Source organism: Salvia splendens, chromosome 3, assembly GCF_004379255.2.
Source record: "Salvia splendens isolate huo1 chromosome 3, SspV2, whole genome shotgun sequence".
NCBI classification, from domain to species: domain Eukaryota; kingdom Viridiplantae; phylum Streptophyta; class Magnoliopsida; order Lamiales; family Lamiaceae; genus Salvia; species Salvia splendens.
Genome location: NC_056034.1, coordinates 42,447,738 through 42,468,545, shown reverse-complemented (window position 1 = coordinate 42,468,545; position 20,808 = coordinate 42,447,738). Strand labels below are relative to the sequence as shown.

The 20,808-nt window shown below is 38.5% G+C and overlaps 4 protein-coding genes across 4 annotated transcripts; all 4 read left to right on the top strand.

Annotated features, from left to right (window-relative positions):
• Positions 1-7,134: 7,134 nt before the first annotated feature.
• Positions 7,135-7,859, top strand: LOC121796154 (ethylene-responsive transcription factor 5-like). The gene has a single exon (XM_042194908.1). It carries the CDS (start codon positions 7,218-7,220, stop codon positions 7,740-7,742), a length of 525 nt encoding a protein of 174 aa, XP_042050842.1. The 5' UTR covers positions 7,135-7,217; the 3' UTR covers positions 7,743-7,859.
• A 2,295-nt stretch (positions 7,860-10,154) lies between these two features.
• Positions 10,155-12,773, top strand: LOC121796148 (nudix hydrolase 8-like). The gene is made up of 8 exons (XM_042194901.1): positions 10,155-10,544; positions 11,021-11,283; positions 11,373-11,576; positions 11,710-11,787; positions 11,895-11,945; positions 12,039-12,073; positions 12,164-12,272; positions 12,366-12,773. The coding sequence occupies exons 1-8, from the start codon at positions 10,448-10,450 to the stop codon at positions 12,570-12,572; spliced, it is 1,044 nt and encodes a 347-aa protein (XP_042050835.1). The 5' UTR covers positions 10,155-10,447; the 3' UTR covers positions 12,573-12,773.
• Positions 12,774-13,371: 598 nt separating this feature from the next.
• On the top strand, positions 13,372-16,410 carry LOC121796153 (deSI-like protein At4g17486). Its single transcript, XM_042194907.1, has 6 exons — positions 13,372-13,463; positions 13,681-13,760; positions 14,249-14,464; positions 14,915-15,202; positions 15,478-15,564; positions 16,087-16,410. Exons 3-6 carry the CDS (start codon positions 14,302-14,304, stop codon positions 16,224-16,226), a joined length of 678 nt encoding a protein of 225 aa, XP_042050841.1. The 5' UTR covers positions 13,372-13,463; positions 13,681-13,760; positions 14,249-14,301; the 3' UTR covers positions 16,227-16,410.
• A 2,682-nt stretch (positions 16,411-19,092) lies between these two features.
• LOC121796150 (RING-H2 finger protein ATL22-like) lies at positions 19,093-20,785 on the top strand. Its single transcript, XM_042194903.1, has 2 exons — positions 19,093-19,841; positions 20,509-20,785. Exons 1-2 carry the CDS (start codon positions 19,244-19,246, stop codon positions 20,649-20,651), a joined length of 741 nt encoding a protein of 246 aa, XP_042050837.1. The 5' UTR covers positions 19,093-19,243; the 3' UTR covers positions 20,652-20,785.
• Positions 20,786-20,808: the final 23 nt, after the last annotated feature.

Genomic DNA, 20,808 nt, shown 5'->3' with positions numbered 1-20,808 from the left:
TTCAGCCTCCACCCACTTCGTGAAGTAGTCCACGGCAACGATAAGGAATTTCATTTGCCGAGGAGCTTGAGGAAGTGGTCCCACTATGTCTATGCCCCATTGCATGAAAGGCCAAGGGCTTTGCATAGTGTATAGATCGGTCTGCGGCATCCTTGGGACATTTGCATGAATTTGGCACTTCGTACACTTCTTGACGAGCTGCACTGCCTCTTGTACCATGGTTGGCCAATAATATCCCCATCTCAGAACTTTTTTAGCTAAAGCTCTGGCTCCGATGTAGCTACCGCACGATCCTTCATGAACTTCTCTGAGGATGTAGTCCGTCTCTTCTGGTCCTACGCACCGCAATAACGGCTGGAGGTAAGACTTTCTAAAGAGGACTCCTTCATGAAGTTCGTACCGAAGTGCTCGGCACGTGATCTTCCGAGCTTCTCTCTTATCCTCGGGCAATTGTCCTTGATCCAGATACTGCAAGATCGGCGTCATCCAGTTCGGCGAGCTAGATACTGAATGTACCTCGGCTTCATCAATGCTTCGATGCATTAATTCTTCCGCCTTTGAGCTCGGATCTGAGGCCAACTTACTTAAGGTATCTGCTCGGCTATTTTCCGCTCTGGGAATGCGGATTATCCGAAAATAGGAGAAACTTCGGCTGATGCTTTGCGCTTTGTCCAAATACTTCTTCATTCTCTCGTCACGAGCTTCACTTGTACCCAACATGTGATTTACTATGACTTGTGAATCACAATGGACTTTGAGAGATTTGACGAGCAGACTTTGCGCTAACTGGAGTCCGGCCAGGAGGGCTTCGTACTCGGCTTCATTATTAGTAGTGGGGAATAGGAACCGAAGTGAGTAGGTTACCTCGTGTCCGTCGGGAGCGACAAGTAAAATACCAGCTCCACTTCCCATCTTGTTTGAAGCTCCATCTACGAATCCGCTCCAGCAGTCCGGCGGCTCTACTTCGGATTCCAAGGGCTGTGCTAGTTCGGCATTGGCAGAATTCTTCTGTTCGGCAATAACAGGAATTGCTTGATCGAACTTTGCTTCTGCAAGAAAATCTGCCAAGGCTTGTCCCTTGATGGCTTTCCGAGGTAGATATTCAATTGTGTGCTCTCCCAACTCTATAGCCCACTTGGCGATTCTGCCTGATGCTTCTGGTTTGGTCAACACTTGCCGAAGTGGCAGATCAGTTAAGACGCATACCTTGTGAGCATAGAAGTATGGCCGCAGTCTCCTTGCTGCATTTACTAATGCCAGAGCAATTTTTTCCAGAGGTTGATACCTTGTTTCTGGACCTCTTAATGCTCGGCTTGTAAAGTAGATGGGAAGCTGCTTTAGGCCTTCTTCTCGTACAAGCACCGCGCTGATGGTTTGATCCGATGCCGCTAAGTATAAGAATATTACTTCGGCTTCGGTTGGAGCAGAGAGAATAGGAAGCTCGGCTAGATAACTTTTGAGTTCGTCAAAGGCCTTTTTCTGCTCGGCTCCCCACTCGAACTTTGGTGCCTTTTTCAACACCTTGAAGAACGGCAGTTGCTTTTCGGCTGCTTGGGAAAGGAATCGATTCAGTGCGGCTAGACATCCGGTTAGCCTTTGCACGTCATGTATGGACTTCGGCATTGCCATGTTCTGAACGACTTGAACTTTTGAGGGGTTTGCCTTGAGTCCGTCCTTTGAAACCCAACAACCCAGAAACTTTCCCGAATCTACCAAAAAGGTACACTTTTGGGGATTAAGTTTGAGGTTGGCTTTCTTGAGCACGTCGAGAGTGGACTTGAGGTTGTGCTCGTACTCCGAAGTGCTTTTGCTTTTGACGACTATATCGTCAACATACACTTCGACCTCCTTTCCAATCAGGTGCCGAAAAAGCTTGTCTACCATCCTTTGATAAGTGGCTCCGGCATTCTTTAAACCGAATGGCATCTTTTTATAAGCGAAAATGCCGAAATCAGTAATGAAGGCCGTTTTTGAAGCGTCAATCTCATCCATTAAAACTTGATGGTATCCTTTGTACAGATCAAGAAAACAAAAAATTTCAAAGCCTATCAAAGCTTCTACTTTTTTATCTATGTTCGGAAGGGGATAGCAATCTTTGGGACAGTGCTTATTTAGATCGGTGAAATCTATGCACATCCGCCATCCTCCTTCCTTTTTCTTGATCATGACAGGATTGGCCACCCACGAAGGATACTTCACTTCGAATAACACATCCGCCTTCAATAATTGACGGACTTCGTCATGGATGACTTGACTTCGTTCTGCCGCAAAGAGTCTTTGCTTCTGTTTTATCGGCCGGACTGAAGGATCAATATTTAACCGATGAGTGATTACCTCGGGGGGCACTCCGGTCATGTCCAACGGAGACCATGCAAAGACGTCTTTATACTCCTTGAGGAGCTGGATGGTTTTTTCCCGAAGTAGGGGCGTTCCCGCGAAGCCGATCTTAACCGTTCTGGATGGATCGTCTTCGTACAGCTGAACTGTCATCGAGTTCGGCTCCGGTATGACTTCGGTCATCGCCTCTGACTCCGGCTGCTGTGATTGCTATGCTTGGTGGTGCCGATCTGACTGCTCGGCACTTCTAAGCGCAATTTGCAGACATTCCTTTGCTCTCTTTTGGTCACCTCGGATGACCGCTATCCCTCCTTTAGTAGGGATCTTGATGGTGAGGTGATAGGTGGAGCAAACGGCCCGAACTGTGTTGAGCCAGTCTCTTCCCAGGATGACGTTGTACGGGGACCGAGCTTTCACCACGAAAAACTCAATCATCGTACTGGAGCTAGTAGGCGCTTTCCCCACCGTGATCGGAAGGCTGATAATACCTTCAGGGCGGGTGTCCTCCTGGGTGAAGCTCTTCAGGGGAAGCGGAGCCGGACTGAGCCGAGCTGGGTCCACTTCTAGTTTGTCGAAGCACTCTTTAAAAAGAATGCTAACCGACGCTCCTGTATCCACAAACACCCTGTGGATCAGTTTGTTTGCCACTCCGGCTTGGATGACAATGGCGTCTTGGTGAGGAGAGATGGCCGGGACGGGATCAGCAGCCGAGAACGTAATCACTTCGTCCTGCTTCAGCCTTTTATGCGTTGGCTCCTCTCGATTGGAGCCTCTGCGTTCTGACTTTAGGGACGACTTGGTCTTCCCGGCAGGGAGCGCGTCAATAGTCTGGATTACTCCATCATATTGCGGCTCGTCATCGTCTTCGGGATCCGGCTGCCTTTTCGGATCCTGAGGAGCGCAGTTCGCACCACTCTGCTTTTTATTCTTCTTTGGCTGCTTGCTTCGGTATTTTTTCAATGTCCCTGCCTTCACAAGAACATCGATACCTGCAGCCAAGTTTCTGCACTCCTCAGTATCGTGACCGTGGTCTTGATGGTAGGAGCAGTAGCTATCCTGTGGTCGGCGCGCGGCTGATTTCGTCATCCGCTTTGGCTTTTCGAATAGGTCAGAGTGCAGTTCGAAAATTTCCGCTCTCGGCTTGTTCAGCGGTACGAACTGAGCGGGCGACTTCTCGGGATTGAGACGAGGTCCCAATCTGTCTTGCACCGGAGCCCTTTGAATTCTTTCAAATGGAGTCCGGCGAGGATGCCCCTGATCGCTATGATCGGGCTTCCTTCTGTCTCCTCGGGACGATGAGCTGTCTAACGACCGTTTGCGACGGTCTGCCTCATCGGCCCGGGAGTACTGGTCCGCAATGTCCCACATTTCCTGAGCTGTCTGCGGACCGCACTCAACGAGCTTCCTGTAGAGAGCTCCGGGCAGGATTCCATTTTGGAATGCCGAGATGACAAGCAGATCGTTGAGATCGTCTACTTGCAGGCATTCCTTGTGGAATCTTGTCATAAAGTCGCTGATTTTTTCGTCGCGACCTTGACGAATGGAAAGCAGCTGAGCCGAAGTGATTCGGGCTTCCGCTTTCTGAAAGAACCTCCTGTGGAAGGCATCCATTAGATCTCGGTAAGATCTGATGCTGCCCTGGGGGAGGCTATCGAACCACCTTCTCGCGTTCCCGATGAGCAGCTCGGGAAACAGCTTGCACATGTGGACCTCGTTGAGACCCTGGTTCGCCATGTTATATTGATAGCGCCCCAAGAAATCGTGAGGGTCCACGAGCCCGTCGTAAGTCATCGACGGAGTTCGGTAGTTCTGTGGTAGGGGAGTTCGGGTGATGTCGTCCGAGAACGGAGTCTTCAGTGCTCCGTACACGGCGAATCCGATATCTCGTCGGTATGGAGGAGATTGAGTTCTCCTGTGATTCCGGTACCGAGGAGGAACTGGAACATGTTGGGGACGGGGATTCTTTCTCCTGGGAGATGCGACACTACTGCGGTAGTGACTTTCTTGTGCGGAGGGAGAAGGAGAATCCGTCGTTTTCGTCTCCGGCTGCTTTTGGCTTTTTCGCAGGAAGGTTAAGAATTCCTCCTGCTTCGCCGCCAAAAACTGCTTGACAGCCTCATTCAAATCGGGCTGCTGGGAAGACTCAGTGGGACGATTTTTGGAGCGGCTTGTTCCTTCGCCATGAGAACTGGTGGTGGATTTATCCCTAGGCTGTTTTCCAGACCTATGGGATGGATTGGCTTCCTCCTGGTTCTCACGGGCAGGAATACGGGTACTCTGCGATCTGGTATGCATTTTTTGGGTGGAAAAAATGGATCAAAAATTCGCTTTATCACAAATTTTGTTCTCTGCTTCCCACAGACGGCGCCAGTGATGGATCCGCGAATTTCTGATGTGAGTAAATGCTGGTAGAGAATAAAGACTACGACACAGAGAATTTACGTGGTTCGATTTACTGAAGTAAATCTACGTCCACGGGAAGAAGGGAGGGCAAGATTGTATTGCTTGATCTGGGATTACAGCTTACAACACAGACTTGCTATATGATTTTATCTCTAGAGAGCTTAACCCTTTTCTATCTGATCTAAGTTCTATTTATACATTGAACTAAGGTCGTGGTTTGCAGCCCCACTAACAAGATCGTGGGTGAGCAATAACTGCTCAATAACTGCTTCGTACCACTAAATAGATCGTGGGTATAGCGGAGGTCGTGGAGGCCTTTCATGAGTCCACTAACTCCTAGTTCGGTCGAATGCTGAGACCGAACTGCTGGACTTTACCGATCAGCTCTTGCCGATCTGAGAGGAGAGCTTGACTGGTCGGCTTTTACCGAGCTGTAGGCTGAGTCCGAACTCTTTGGTCGTGCCGAACTCTTTGGTGCCGAACAGATACTCTTTCTTGGGCTCTGGGCTGATGGGCCGTCACTGTTATTGGGCTTGCCATTAGGGTTTAGTTCGTACCCCATCATATTTATAAACATGTAGTATCATGTATGTACCTTTGTCTTCATTTTATAGTCCAAGTTAAAAATTTTGACAAAATGATGCAAATAAAATGTCTACGTTTTGTCGTTTCTTATTCAAGAATTATTCAAACATTATTATATTTAAAACGTCAAATAAACTTTTTTAAGCAGTATGCATCAACCTCAATTGTGTGATAATTTCACCCAAACAATAAATGAACAATACAACATGTATATTTGTAATTATTGTAAATTCAAACCAAAATGTTATCATAAAACTACATTTGAATTAAGAACAACCCATACACTAATATTAGTAATTAAATTAAATATTGTACTAGATAACTACCGCTAACTTTATTAGGTTGATATGTTCCACGCATTTAGACCGTGGAAATAGTCAAAACCATTATAGCAACGTTGGAAGACTTCAATCTTTCTTATTTATTGCTATATTGTTACATATTTGTTCGTGTCCCTATTTTCTTACTGTCCCGTGAAGCTCTTTTGTTGTTTATTTCTGAAATCTATTTGAAATCGGATAAATTTAGCCTCTAAAGGTCAATATTATAATAATATATACAACATTTCATGTTTGTAAGTGTTTTATCTTTACTATCAAAGTGTGTTTACATTCGATTATGTCAATTTCAACCAACATAAAGTTCAATGGACCCCAAAAATGTGAACTAAAAAACAAGGTAAAAGTATATTTTGGAGGAACTTAGGGGACGGCCACGATTAACAATTAAAGGACAATTTAATATTATTAATTATGGAATATTGGGGTTCATTAATATACATCTATGATAGTTTATTAATTTTAATTAAATACGGTAGAGTAAATATATCATACATCTTGATACACAATAGTGAATAAAGGGAGTTTACTTTTATTAAAATGATAGATTAATATGTTACATTTGGATGATAAGATGTCCAATATATTAAAATTACATATTTTTGAGTTTAGTTCATTTGTTGAGAACGAATTCTTGTTCTAGAAGATATATACATGACATCTAATTGGCTATCAACCTTGACCTCTTTAAAGAAAATGTCCAAGTTCTATTACTCTAATTTTATCTTCTTTATAAAAGTATGCAATGTCAACTTGTGCTTTAGAAAAAAGAAAGAAAAATCATATAAAAAACAAAAAATTAAAACGGAAACATCGAACAAGCAAAAACTGTACTCCTTCCGTTCCACAGTAATATAGACATTTCATTTTCTGCACTCGTTTTGAAAAAATGATATTAAATAGTTAAAGTGGAGAAAGTGGGTAAAGTAAGAGAGAGAATAATGTAGAAAATAGTCTTATCTACAATATTTTCTCTTATTTTACTTTTTCTCCACTTTAATTATTTATAATTATTTTTTCAAAATGAGTGCGCAAAATGAAATGTCTCCACGTGAATTTATTAAGATATTGAATGCCTCCACACTACGTGAATTTATATTAACTATTTCAATCAAATTACATTTAAACTGCAAATTTCTTCTTAAATAGTGAATTGTATTAATATAATTCCCCTCACAAATTTAAAACTCGTAAAATCACGTATTCGAATATATTGAAATGAAATATTCCTTCAGCATATAAATATAAAAATATAGTACTAATATATGATGACATGACCTGTCAACTCACATCTACCGTCTATCAGTCACCGGGTCAACAAAATAATCTGAATCAACGGCTGAGATCTCTTCATGACTAGCTCAAAATTTTCGCGAAGAATTGACTAGTCAGAAATAGATTCCTTTCGCTTACTATATAAATGCACACAACTCCACACTCTCTCCACACTCAAAATTCAATAATCATACTATATCTCATCTCTCTCTCTCTCTCACTAAAAAACACTTAAATTAAACTAACTAATCTTGATTTGATACATAATATTTCGTTTCCATGGAGATGGAGTTTGCCGATGAATTTTCCGCAATCGAAAGAATCAGAATGCATCTCTTAGGAGAATTCGAGAGTGATCGCACACCGTCGGTTTCCGCCTCGGAATCGTCGTGCGATTCAGAGCTGTCCTTCTTTGATTTTGATCGGCCGCCGGTGATCGACCTCTCGCTGCCGGAATCGCGGCCGGCGGCGAAGAAGCTGGAGTGGATCGTGTTCGGGGGTGGTGATGATGATGATGATGATGATCATGAGCGGGTGGTGGAGGAGGAGCAGCACTACAGAGGGGTGAGGCGGCGGCCGTGGGGGAAGTATGCGGCGGAGATACGTGACCCGAAGCGGCGGGGGTCGAGGGTGTGGCTGGGGACGTTCGAGACGGCGGCGGAGGCGGCTTGGGCTTATGATAGGGCGGCCTTCAGGATGAGGGGTAGGAAGGCGATCCTCAACTTCCCGCTCGAGATTCAGCGGGAAGCGGCGGAGAGAGGAGGTGGAGCCAGAGAGAGGAAGACGGTGAAGTGTGAGAAATGAACACTTGCTGCTCCACCGTAAAATGTTCTGCTATGATCTCACTTTTCTAGCTAATGTTTGAATGTTAATTGAGTTTTTTTTTTCAAGAATTTATTTTCATTTTCAACTTCCTTTTAACCTTCCCTTTTCAAAATATGAACTGCATAGTCTGCATTCCATTAATTATTCAAAGAAAGAGTAATTCAAATCTGGTCTACATTGACTCTAAATGAATGATAAATTTTCAAATAAAAAACGCTAATTAAGACATTGAGATAGTAGTAAGTATAACGAGCACTTTTGGGGGAAAAAAGAATAAAACTTCTTGTAGTAAAAGAAACATCACCGATATATCAACACAAAAAAAGTAGAGACACAAAACACCAATTCAAAAAAAAGTTATTCCGCGTCTAATTTATTCAAATCAAAATATTTCTTTTTTTTTTTTTATCATGAGATTTTATTTTGTATTGTGTAATGCGTTAAATACAGAAATAATAACATAAGAGAGAATAGTATTACTCTATCCTCCATTTTCAATTTTCATCAATCGATCTTGAGCTTCAATTAGAGTCTACTTAGAGGTGTAGTGGAGAATTTTATTAATAAGGCAACAACAATGCATGTTCTTGCACATTTTATTCGTATTACATTATTTTTGCTTTCATTTGGTGGTTGGAAATAATGCAATCATCAGGTTTGATTGGGATTGTGTATTAAAATATTACTCCATGTTTTTAGATAGTAGTAAATGGGAGAAACGAGCATATATACCTGCCATCAAACCTGATTGAGTTATAATGAATACATAGATAGTTAGTTTTATCGGGCCATGAGACTATTTTCAAGGCTACCAAACAATAGATGCAAAATGCTACTTCAGCCTATTTCAGAGGTCCTCCTCTAAGAGTATTAGTATTATTTAATTTCCTTTATATAGTCCAAAATAAAATAACATAACTAATACAAATGGATATGTAGACATATCTTTTAATATCTTTGGACGGGGGATAATTGCTCTGAGGTGTGGCGCTTAAGCCAATTATTAAATTAGAATTGTAGTAGATTTTTATAATATAGTACTACTGTATTTGTTTAGGAGTTAAGCGGTGAGTGTACAAGAATTTTGGACTTGTTTTACTGAGTTTCACATCGTCAAATGTGTATGGTGTGTATATATCTAGTAGAAGTAGTGATTAATTATCCATCAAGTTTTGAATACTTTTATAAACAGAATAATAACAATCTTATTCTTATTGTGGTAGTTATATTAGTATAATTTAACCTCAGATAATAAATACATTACTTTTCTAGGCTAAGTCTCCCAGAAGGCCAAAACTGAGTGATTTTATCTAAATCGTTGTGTCGCTTTTATGCTTTTTGTATATATTTATCAGAACCTTCTTACCGACACATACGGACATACCATACTTTGCAATAGGCGTCTCACCACATGTTCCACGAATTAGCCAATTCTTTTAATAGAATATAAGTATATCTGTAGATATTAACATTATGTATAATTTCCAATTATTTATTAGAATATATATCTGTTGAGATATTTATATGGAGTAGTATAATTTGTATATATATATACTCCTTATTAGCTATTTCTATTAACAATTCGGTTTTAAATATAACATTACTAGTAGAATTTTGGTTTGTTACCCTTCACATATTAGGAACAATGCTATGTTTCAGTGAATGAGATCTTTTGGCATAACAGACGCATTAAAATACTAACTCATCAACGTAGTGTATTAAAAATGTCAACACAATCATATTAAAATATAAACATAAATAGCACGATCACATTAAAATGTCAACACAAATATGTGTTGACATTTTAATAAACTGTGCTGACATCTAAATATCAATGTCAATACAATATATTAAAATATTAACCCAAGTTTATGTTAACATTTCAGAATCATCGTGTTGACATTTTTAATACAATGCGTTGATGAATTAGCAAGTTAGCAACTTAAGAAAAGTTAACAACGGATCACAACCCACATGCACTTTAATAGATTTCAATAAATAAGACCATCTCTAGATTTATAAAATCCAACAATACCATGGTTAAACATGTTTATTATGTGAAAATAATCAACCCATATTATAATATTTGCATCTGCCCCACAATACATCACTTGGCAATTACAATATTTCCATTGATCATGTACACCAATCAAAACATTATTCGGTTCGGTGCAATTATCCACTTATCGAATCAAATTAAAGTTTAACAAATCAAACAAGGAGAATTTGCTGAGTCATATCCACAATTTCAGACACATTTCCCTTATCCAATGTGGACTCCACTGCAACTCCTCGTTGTCCGTACCCTTTCCCTCACTTTCATAATCCACCTCATTTTCCACATGCTAACTCAGATATTTTTACCTTCTTTATTGGAAATCAGATTATATACACACACCTGGCCCCAACATCTCTCTCACACTACTTGGATTGATTGCACTAATATCTGCTCTCATTTCTGGTAGAGCATCCACTAAATCATGTTCATATCCTAATTATCTACCACATTTCTTAGTTATTCCCGAAAGGTGAAGAATCCCAAGAAGATTTCTTGTTTTCAAGCAAGTCCCGAGGGATTCTCTGAATATTTCTAAATATGATAGGATAAAGCCTTCCATTATTTATTCTGCACACCTGTCTCCATACATTTGTTGTCTTGAAAAAGGTTTTTGTAGTGATCAACAATGGAGTTGGCTCTGTTGGGTTCCAAGTCATTTTCCTCAACTTCAGAGATGATGCTTTCACGCCCTTGTTTTGTTCCCCAGCTCTCTTCTTGCAGAGGTATGCAATGTCTGTTCAAGAAAACCATAGGTGGTATTTCTGAGTAATTTATGGTTTTTTGTCTTTGTTTTCTTTTTGGGGATTTTGTCTGTTTTAAGGAGGTTCCTGTCTGTAGTAATTTCTCAACATTTTGTTGTAAAATTAGGGATCTTTTGGTCTGTGGTAGTTATTCTTGATTCTGGCAGCTTCTCTTTTGAGGTTTTGAGCTTGAAATTTGATTTATTTGGATTATTTGTGAGTTTAGACTTGAAGTACGTAAAAATAAAAAATGAGTCAAGGGTTTAATTTTGATGATATCAGTACTTAATGTGGTTGAATTGTTGCATTTGGGGGAAATCTATGGTGTTATTAACTACAAATATGAGATGGGAGTGATGAATCTGGTTTTGTTGGATGAAGTTAGTTGCAATAGGCAGGGTGGGATTTCATTTTGGACAAGGAAATGTTTGATGGTTCACAGTTTGTGGTGTTTGTAGGTTTTTCACTGAGGGGCTCCTACTCGAGCACTTCGCCTAATGAGACCACTTCGGCTAGCCCACACCGCGTTCTAGACTCTTATTCGCGAAGAATCAACGGAACAAGCGCGCCAATTAGTAGCCTATTCCTCAAGAAAGACAGAGTTCTTGATGCTTTTGATGATGAGTATGAGGGAGTTGTAGTAAATCCGGAGCTACTCCCATCCAATCCTCATGTATTCGCCTCTGCACTGCGTTCGTCTTTACACCATTGGAAACTAAAGGTAGTTTGCTTTCACTATAAACAGTCTTGATCATGCTTGTTTGCATTTTCTGGCAAAGAGGTGATTGTTTTCTGGTTGAGTATCTTCAGGGGAAGAAGGGAGTTTGGCTTAAACTACCAGTCGAAAGGTCTGAACTCGTGCCTCTAGCCGTGCAGGAAGGATTCGAGTACCATCATGCTGAGAAAGGCTATCTGATGATGACATACTGGATTCCTGAGGGGCCTTGCTTGCTTCCTTCTAATGCTACTCATCATGTTGGAGTTGGTTCCTTTGTTATCAATGACAAAGATGAGGTAAATAATACATTGGCCTAATGTTTGACACTACATAACTCAAATATTATTTGTCACGCTCCAAGAATGATCAGTCCCCTATTATTTAGTAACTTGTGCTTATTTTCATCTTAATCCAAAATTGACCAAACAGGTGCTAGTGGTACAAGAAAAGCATTCTACTCTAGACCTTCTTAATCTATGGAAAATACCCACTGGTTTTATTCTTGAGGTACATTTTTTTAAAATTCTATAATCTTGATCATGCTAAATGCCTGTATATTGTTTGAACATGTATAGTAATATATGTATCTTACATTGTACTAATATTTTGATCAGTCCGAAGAGATCTACACAGGAGCTGTAAGAGAAGTAAAGGAGGAAACAGGGGTAAGATACTTGATTAATGTTGTCAAACTCAAGATTTCTGTTACTATTGTATTTGAATTCTTGATGATGAAATTCTTGTTTTCCGTTTTCCAGATCGACACTGAGTTTGTCGAAGTTGTAGCTTTCAGGTACGAGGATATCGTCCGTGTACCATCTTAATTAAAGAGGACTTAATCTACATTGAATTTTAATTTAGACTACTTGTGCACTTCATGCAGGCATGCCCAAAAAGTTTCTTTTGAGAAATCAGACCTATTTTTCGTGTGCATGTTAAAACCGACGTCGACAGAAATCGTTGTTGATGATCTTGAAATTCAAGCAGCCAAGGTAAGCAAGATTTGATATGAATATGAAAATTAGAAGCTGATATTAGAAGTATAATTTTAATTTTCTCTTTATTTGCTATATATGTGGACACAGTGGATGCCTTTGGAGGAATTTGTGGCGCAACCATTGATACGAAGCGACAGTATGTTCAAGAAAATAATAAATATTTGCATTGCGCGACATGGGATGCGTTACTGTGGATTATCTGTGCATCAATTGGTGTCTAGGTTTGATGGCAAAGAGTCCTCATTGTATTTCAACATGGTTGAAGATGATGACTCCGACTGCAGAGTTGAATGAACCACAAGATCAATAATGATTTCTCATCTATCTTTTGATACTGACGATCCGAACTCATGACCTATTATTGGGACGTGAATAGTCTTACCAATATCTACGTTGTATCATGTAATTATATGGACTTGCTAGTATAGTGACATACATATGTTTGTACATAAGAGTATTGACCGTTCTCTTATATGCATTTCAACTTTTGGAAAATCTCAAACTATACTCCAATTTACCATTTTTACTTTTAAGTTCAAACTTGTAAACTCCAAGCTCAAATTTTCATTATGTTAGTGGGTTATTTGAATTTTTGCCCTTTGTATCTTTATCATGGTATTACTATAGTTAGTTTTTTCATTGCCTTCGCTGCCACGACCATCACTACTACCAGTCTACCATGCCGTCGTCATCAAGTCATATCTCATTCACAGTATTATTGAATCATTTTGCGTCGTTATCATCCGGTTGTTGTGTCGGATTTGGCTCACTATTGTGTCATTATTGTATCGTGTCGAACTTATGTTGTTATTATATTGTTATCGTGTCACATCAACATGAATATAATTGTGTCAGTAGTAGTTTCGTGCCATATGTAGGTTGTGTTCGAGTGAAGGTAGCAGGTCGGGTTCGTGCTTCAGTCAAAAGACAATATAAGAATCATGCATAAAATTAGGTTATAACATAAAATAAATAAATTATTTATAGGTTAAAAAATAAAATAAAAATAAAATAAGATTTTTAGGTTGCTAATGAAATTTACCATTACAAATGGTGATGCGTTTAACGTTCCCCATGTAAAATCATCTCATTTCCCTATCAACTCACCTCGCCGATTCCACCCGGTCGCCGCCGTGACCTTCCGCTACGCTAGGACTGTTGCTGCGGCCTTTTATTCTCTCCACGGTTAGCATCATATTCCATCTCTTAAGGCTTCTGACATGATGCTATTCTACATAATGTAATGCGCTGGTTGGTTGTTTCATCAATCTGAATTGATCATTATTTGATGAATAATCTTCTCTATTTGTTTAATTCAATTGCCGCTGTGATCGTCTCCCCACATTGTGTTTCCCACGTCCTCTGTTTTTCAATAATGCGCTTCATATTTATTTGATTAAAGGTTCGGACGATTACACATTACAGAGAAAAAGATTTTCTAGGTTCGAGAGGGTTCCTCACTTCAATGCTGGTGCGCTAAAAGTATGTTCTTTTTTCTCTATTTCTTAGTATTTTTCATCATCCTTATTATTTGTGTATATCTGTTAATGGAGTGCATTTAATCTCCAACTACACTGGTTTTGTATCCTATAGAAAGGTTTGAGGATCTCCTTCAATTATGAGAAAGACTAGAATATTCGTATAGAGGTTCACGACATACTTATCTAGATAATTCTGTAATTCTTCATGTTTAGGTCCTTTATTCATTTGCTTCCTCCTCTAAAGAAATCTTGAAAAGATGTGTTTGGAATTCCCGCCTGGTTTTCATGTCTTTCACAATGGCGTTATCCTATTTGATTACACTTTTTCTGATCAATCTCCGCGTATAATCACTTTTTCCTTACTAGATCATGCTTGGATGGATACAATACTAATGGGTATTATATGGGCTAATTGGGGATTTTTTTTCTATTTTTCGCTCAATATCGAGAAAGTCTAAGAAGAATTTATGAACTTTCTTTTTTCCTCAGTTTTGGGGGGGTTTTCAGGTTGTTTTGTGCTGGATGAGCTGAAGATACAGGAAATGCGATTGTTTCCATTTTCTTCCTGCTTAGATGAATCATGTGCAGGAAAGACTGATGTAGAGAAAAATCAAGTGATGCTGTTCCTAAATGTATATGACCTCACTCCTGCTAACAAATATCTTTATTGGTTTGGACTTGGATTCTACCACTCGGGTATAGAAGGTACAATTTGCTGACTTAGTGAACCTTCTTTGTTGAGCTAAGACTCTCAATAGTCATTGCTGGCCTCCATAACCAGTAGGTTCTACTTTTGTGTAATTTGGCCTAACCATTCTTCTTTATTGGAAAATTTTGTAGTTAAAATGCTGTCTGTGTCTGAGATTGAAAATGCATTTGAGGTATAACTAGGATATACTGGTTGATATAACAGTTCTGTGAAATGTAAATTGCTGTTGGCAATACTCTTCTTGACAATTATTCAAGGCATTGTTATGTAGTACATAATAGAATGGTTACTTGTATTATTTTGTGGTTTAAGAATGCAGCCTTTCTTTCTGACTGTGTTGTGTGGGATTGTTGGTTTTTTGGTATATCTGTGATGATATTTAGTTTAGATGTGCTTGTTTAATATTTATATATATGGTTGTTAAACTTGTAATTTTTTTGAAATAGTACACGACTTGGAGTATGCCTATGGAGCTGATGTGGAACCAACAAGTGGAGTGTTCGAGGTTGAACCAAAACATTGCCCTGAGTATGTCTTTAGGCGCTCAATTCTTCTGGGCAGTACTGATATGTCCCGTTCAGAAATTTGCTCCTTCATGGAACTTATAGCAGACCAATATCAAGGGAATACATACAATTTAATATATAAGAATTGCAACCATTTCACTGATGAAGTTTCTCATTGTCTAACTGGAAATCGTATACCTGGTTGGGTCAACAGATTGGCTCGAATAGGTAACGGAAATCTTTTTTTTGTTATATATGTTTGGATGATGCATGTCCCGGAAAAGTTATTATTTGTAAGAATCTAATTCTTGCATTTTATAAGCATGTGCCGAATAAGTTATTATTTGTACGCATATGATTTTTGCATTTTTTTAAAGTATTGTGCTTATTCAAGACATTTTTTGTACTTCCGATCCATCCTCTTTCTTTATTTGTCAATGTCATTGAGTTGTGTAATGGTATAAATTATGACCAATATTTCCCTCTCTCATCTGTAAATTCAGGTAGTGTTTTTGAGTCCGTGCTTCCTGAAAGTGCCCAGACCACACCGTTGAGACAATTAACTGAAAGCCAAAGCCAAACCTACTCAGGCAAGTAATCAATTGAGTTTTTTTCAATGTTGATGTGTGATTCTAAAGTTTACAATTCTTACCGTGTTTGGCTCTTGATAATGTCTATCATTTTGCTAGTGTTAACTAATAAGCTAGAACCTTTTAGGGTGTTTTTTCTTTTATTTATTGGTTTGTTCCTTTTAGCATCTTGATTTTTTCTTGGATGACTATAAACAACAGAGCCAAAAACTGTGTTTTGATGTAACCAGCAATGTTATTCAGTGTCACACAGTTTATCAGAAGATATGCAACATGGATCTGGTAATGTTATGACATTAATGAGTTGATCACAGATAATAATTTTGCAAACACTTGAGTTTGATTAACTTATCAAGAAACAAAACGGAGAAGTTTCCTTGCATCATATTAAAGTGGTCATTCATAACTGTAATATTTATTTGTGTTTAGCATAGTAACAGTAAGATATCATCCTACATTTTACTCCATATTCATACAGAGACTCACTTAGCTTATTAAACTTTTCATTTTCACCAAAAATAGATTGGAGTGATTCGGATGCATCATATACAACAGATGAGAGTGAGACGGAGGATGTTGATCATCATGTGCTTATCACAGCACATGGTAATGTGGGACTTTCAGATCGACCGCCACTGTGGCAAACAAAAAATCGTCTTTAATTGTATGCATGTTGTTTGTTTTTTATCTTTGTACAAGTAATATGTAGATCTCTGATGTAACCAGTAGGCATATATAGTATATACATCTGAAAGTTGTTTAGCGCCGTCATTTTTGTTAGTCAAATACAGTGTTACCATTCTTGTATATTCTCAGCCATGGTTCCATAGAGGCCATTGTTCTAAAGTTTATGAATCAGTTTAGTTGTTCATGGCATCTCATTCTCAACGAGTTCGTAGTGAGTTTCTTTGATTCAGTATGCAGAAATCTTACGTCCGCCTTCTGTAAACCGTATGAAAATTGGTTTCCTGTCGTATCTTGGCTCTGGTATATGTCTTAATTTTCTACAGCAGCAGGGTTGTTTTGGTTAATGAGAGCAGCTGTGGATGTGAAAGTTTGGCTCATACAATTTATAGTATGTAGATATAAGGCCTTAACTGTTGTAAATAGGAGTTGAATATCATCTGATTATATTGTTAAACAGTGCTTTTATTGAACTTATTTATTTTATGAAAGAATGAGTCCACTAACTTCTGTTTTAGGATTTATTTTGAGTCTTAATATTTATGAAGTGTTCTTTTTAGTTAAGAAACTAAACTTCAATGACTCATTCCAAGACTTTACATTTTTTTTAACCCAGTTTGACATCTATTCAAGGTAAAAATTTGGTGATGTCAATTGTTAAATTTAAGCTCGACTCATTTGTCTGAGTCCATATCTGAATAATTTGACAGAGTATATATGTTTATTTACAACACTAAGTCTTTTTCACTGTTGGTTTTGGAGAGTAAAGTTAATAATTAAATACTCCTTAGTGAATTAGTTCAACCCCCAATCTGCCGGCGGCCTCTTAATCTTATCATGTAAGAAATGAATCTTTGGTAAACTCTAACTTCCAAAAAAGGGACCTCATTGCAAATATGTCACAATCTAAGTATATGACAATTCAACTTTTCATGTCAATAAATCAATGCTTTTCTAAATACTACTATAATTCTTTACTTCGAAGAAACTTCCTCACTAATAATGGAATAGCCTCCCTCTATCTTTACTTTTGGTTCACCATTATTTAATTGAGTATAACTTTCATCAAAGCACTTGGCAAGGACAAGTAACCCAACTCCAATTATTGCATCCAGTGTTACACTAAACTAAAGTAAGGAACGGATAATATTATCAGAAATATTTTATTTATATTTTAACCATCACATGCATATTAAACGATAAATATTCAAATAGTGAATTATGACAAACTGCTGAAAAAGAGAGAGAATAAAGTTTTGAAATATAGTTTTTATGGAGATAATTTATACCAATAAAACATACACAGATGACAGCTACACATAATTCAATCTGTTGTCAATATTATTTAAATAATTACAATTTAATGTGTATATATTAACAGAATTCACAAAATGTTGTTTTAATAAAATGACAAAAAAATATTTAAGCTTGACACTTGGTTCAAACCAATAGAGTTAGAAATACTTTAAGTTAGATATTCATTCATCCAAACCACTATTATAAATACGTTCGGTAGACTATGTATGTTTTCAGCTGGTTATGGCATTAATAACTCTGTTATAGTATATCATAGTTTAGGTTAATTATCTAATTAATGTGTTTGGTAATTTAGTTAAAAATTTATTTCATGTTTAATTCATACTTCAGTATAAATAATTCTCAAATTTTATAGTATGAACTAAAATATATACTACATTAAAAAATACCTCAACAATATATTTGCACAATAGAAAATAAGAAAGGTTAAGATAGTAAGTTAATTTGTAGACCAAAAGATGGATTTTAAAATAGGTAGGCTTCACCGAACCATAAAATAAGTCGGATCATTCACCAAAACTAACATGCCTCCTATCACACAGACGAATAAGGTCAGCTGAAAAACTTTGTTTCAACATTTATAAAGAGCCTAAGAGGACGGTTCTGCCGCGGGACGCGTTGCAACGTTCGTCCCGTCCCGTAGCCCGTCCCCAGCCCGTCCCGTAGCCAGTGTTCGCGAGACAAGGGATGCGCCGTCCCGACACACGCCCGGGCGAGGTGTCGCGCCCCCGATGCATGCGTGACGCCCTCTCGCTGGCCAGCGAGTGGGCGTCGTCACGGATGACGCAATAATTCATTTTTTTAAAATTCGAATTTTAATAAAAAAAAATTTATTTTTCAAACTGTAATGTTACCGTTAATTTTTTATTTTCTTTTTTATTTTTTTTATTTATTTACTCTATAAATAATCATATTTCATACGCATTTCACACACAAACACACATCTATTCCTCTCAAATCCTCTCTATAACCACTCCAATTTCATCTTAAATCAACTCAAACAAATGGATCCTTTTGAGCAAATGCGTCAACTAATGGAACAATCACTTGAAGAAGATCGACGCCGAGAGGCGGAGGAAGCCGCGCCGCCTCCACGACGCTCCCGGACATACATCCATCGCAACAGGGAGGAAGCCGCTGCAAGGTTAGTACGTGATTATATTTTTATTTTTTTAGGATTTTAATTATGTCCATTTTCTTTTTTTTTTGAATTTTAATGTTGTTTTAATTTTAATAAAGTGTGTTTGTTTTAATTGAATTGAGTTGGAAAAAAAATAAAAAATGAAATTTAATGAATAGTAATTTAAGAGACGGAATAAGGGACGGAGCGTTGCAGGTTCCGTCCCTTAGTTAAGGGATGGAGAAATAAAGTACAGTGGAGCTCTCAAATAGTAGTTTAAGGGACGGTGGGGGAACAGTGAGGGACAGCGTTGTGGATGCTCTAATCAAAAAACTGTATAGATCGAACCTATCCAATTTTTAGAATACGATGACTGACTGTTCATGTCCTTTTCCGAGGTCAATGGTCACTAATACATCCAACCCCCATAAACTAAGCTTTTCGTCTTTGGGAAAGAAACAACTACACAAACCTCCCAAAGTCGTTAACAAATTGCAAATTTCCCAGTCAGCAGTTACGTTACCACTTCTCTTTCATTCTCTCCTCTCTCTCTCATCAATGGATGGTTTGATCTTGCACAAACTCTTTATCTTCTTCTTCTTCTTGTTCACCACAGCTTCAAACGCCAGCACCTGCAAATCAGCGAAATGCAGCCCTCTCTCTCCACAAATCCAACCCCCATTTCGAATCCATCCGCAACAATGCGGCCTCTCCCAATTCACTCTCTTCTGCGACCATCACAACCAGACCACCATCCGCTTCAACGCCACAAGAGATTTGATCGTCAAATCCATCTCATACGACGCCCGCCGTCTCAGCCTCATCGACCCCCAACGCTGCGTTCATGGAGTTTTCTTGAATTTGAACCTCTCTCACACCCCTTTCAGTTACTACCACACTCTCCGCCGCTATAAGTATCTGAATTGCTCCTCCGAAGTGGCGGGGATGGAGGCGGTTCCCTGCCTCAGCGGCGAGGCGCATCGTGTCTATGTTGTGGAGCCGTCGCTTCCGCCGCCGATTTCTTGTTGGACCGTGAAAACCGCCTCGATACCGTTTTCTTACAGCCGTTATTTGTCTTCTGACGGCAGTTTTGGACTTGGGCTGACGTGGACTCCCGCTCCAGTGGAGGAAACAGAGTATAATTACACCTACAAAGGTATGTTATGTATGAGTCACGGTTTGAAACATTTAATATTGATTTAGTAAATTTAGACAGGGGCGGAACCAGGAATTAATTTTGGAAGAAAAGACGTCACGGACGTCTTTGGGGGCGATGGAGGCAAGAGACTCGAATTAGCGTCTTGCGACTCTTCCCTATGAGATGCAAATCATGTTTACGTCTTCACTTGAACAGTGAAGACGTATTTCAGATTTGCATCATACTCATTTCCAATTTCTAAGATAAAGTTTCTTATTTTGGTTATCTTTATCTTAGAATAACTTTTTGAGAAAAAAAAGACATTCATTTAGGTGGGTGCTTAGTACTTCCCTAAACATCTCTCGTATGTTATTGGTTTAGGGTGCAATTTCTCTTTGATTGCAAATTTATTGTGAGAAGATAATAGTTAAAAAATAGAAATTTTTATCACATTTCAATGGTCTCTATTTAATTTCTTTTTAAGGTAGAGAAAAAGGGAAAATATCACTAGAATTATATTGTCCAGAATTGGAATTAAAAAAGAGTACAAATGAGGTAGAATGCTGAACCTTTTTTTCACTTAATATCCAGGATAAATTGTCCACCCTCTAAACATGTGAGAAAATGAGCAAAATATTTGTGTTTGAGCTGTTTTGAATAAAATATTAATCCTTGTGTGTTGCAGTGATTATTGCAGTATTAAGCATGATGGTTGTGGTGTTGATGGCTGGGAAGGTGTTGTATGCAAAATATGGCAGTAAAGAAAATGAAGAGAGGCATGTGGAGAATGTCAATTTACTGGGAGAATATCATGTGTTAACCTTGTGAATTTACAACTTTTTCTCTATTTAATTGTTTGTTTTTTTTTCACTAGGTTTGAAATAGGCATGAGGTGTATGTTTCTTTATACTGGAATTGACAGTTTGGTGTGTGTTCAATCTAGTAAGGGTTGTTACTTGTTAGGATGAGTGGCAGATCCGAGATA

What these genes read in the sequence shown, in the direction of transcription:
- LOC121796154 (XM_042194908.1), top strand. Translation starts at nt 7,218, where the DNA reads ATGGAGATGGAGTTTGCCGATGAATTTTCCGCAATCGAAAGAATCAGA.
- LOC121796148 (XM_042194901.1), top strand. Translation starts at nt 10,448, where the DNA reads ATGGAGTTGGCTCTGTTGGGTTCCAAGTCATTTTCCTCAACTTCAGAG. An exon ending in TACACCATTGGAAACTAAAG is followed by an intron (nt 11,284 to 11,372) that starts GTAGTTTGCTTT and finishes GAGTATCTTCAG; the next exon opens with GGGAAGAAGGGAGTTTGGCT. An exon ending in GTCGAAGTTGTAGCTTTCAG is followed by an intron (nt 12,074 to 12,163) that starts GTACGAGGATAT and finishes CACTTCATGCAG; the next exon opens with GCATGCCCAAAAAGTTTCTT.
- LOC121796153 (XM_042194907.1), top strand. Translation starts at nt 14,302, where the DNA reads ATGCGATTGTTTCCATTTTCTTCCTGCTTAGATGAATCATGTGCAGGA. An exon ending in CTACCACTCGGGTATAGAAG is followed by an intron (nt 14,465 to 14,914) that starts GTACAATTTGCT and finishes TTTTTGAAATAG; the next exon opens with TACACGACTTGGAGTATGCC. An exon ending in CAACAGATTGGCTCGAATAG is followed by an intron (nt 15,203 to 15,477) that starts GTAACGGAAATC and finishes CTGTAAATTCAG; the next exon opens with GTAGTGTTTTTGAGTCCGTG.
- LOC121796150 (XM_042194903.1), top strand. Translation starts at nt 19,244, where the DNA reads ATGGATGGTTTGATCTTGCACAAACTCTTTATCTTCTTCTTCTTCTTG. An exon ending in GTATAATTACACCTACAAAG is followed by an intron (nt 19,842 to 20,508) that starts GTATGTTATGTA and finishes TGTGTGTTGCAG; the next exon opens with TGATTATTGCAGTATTAAGC.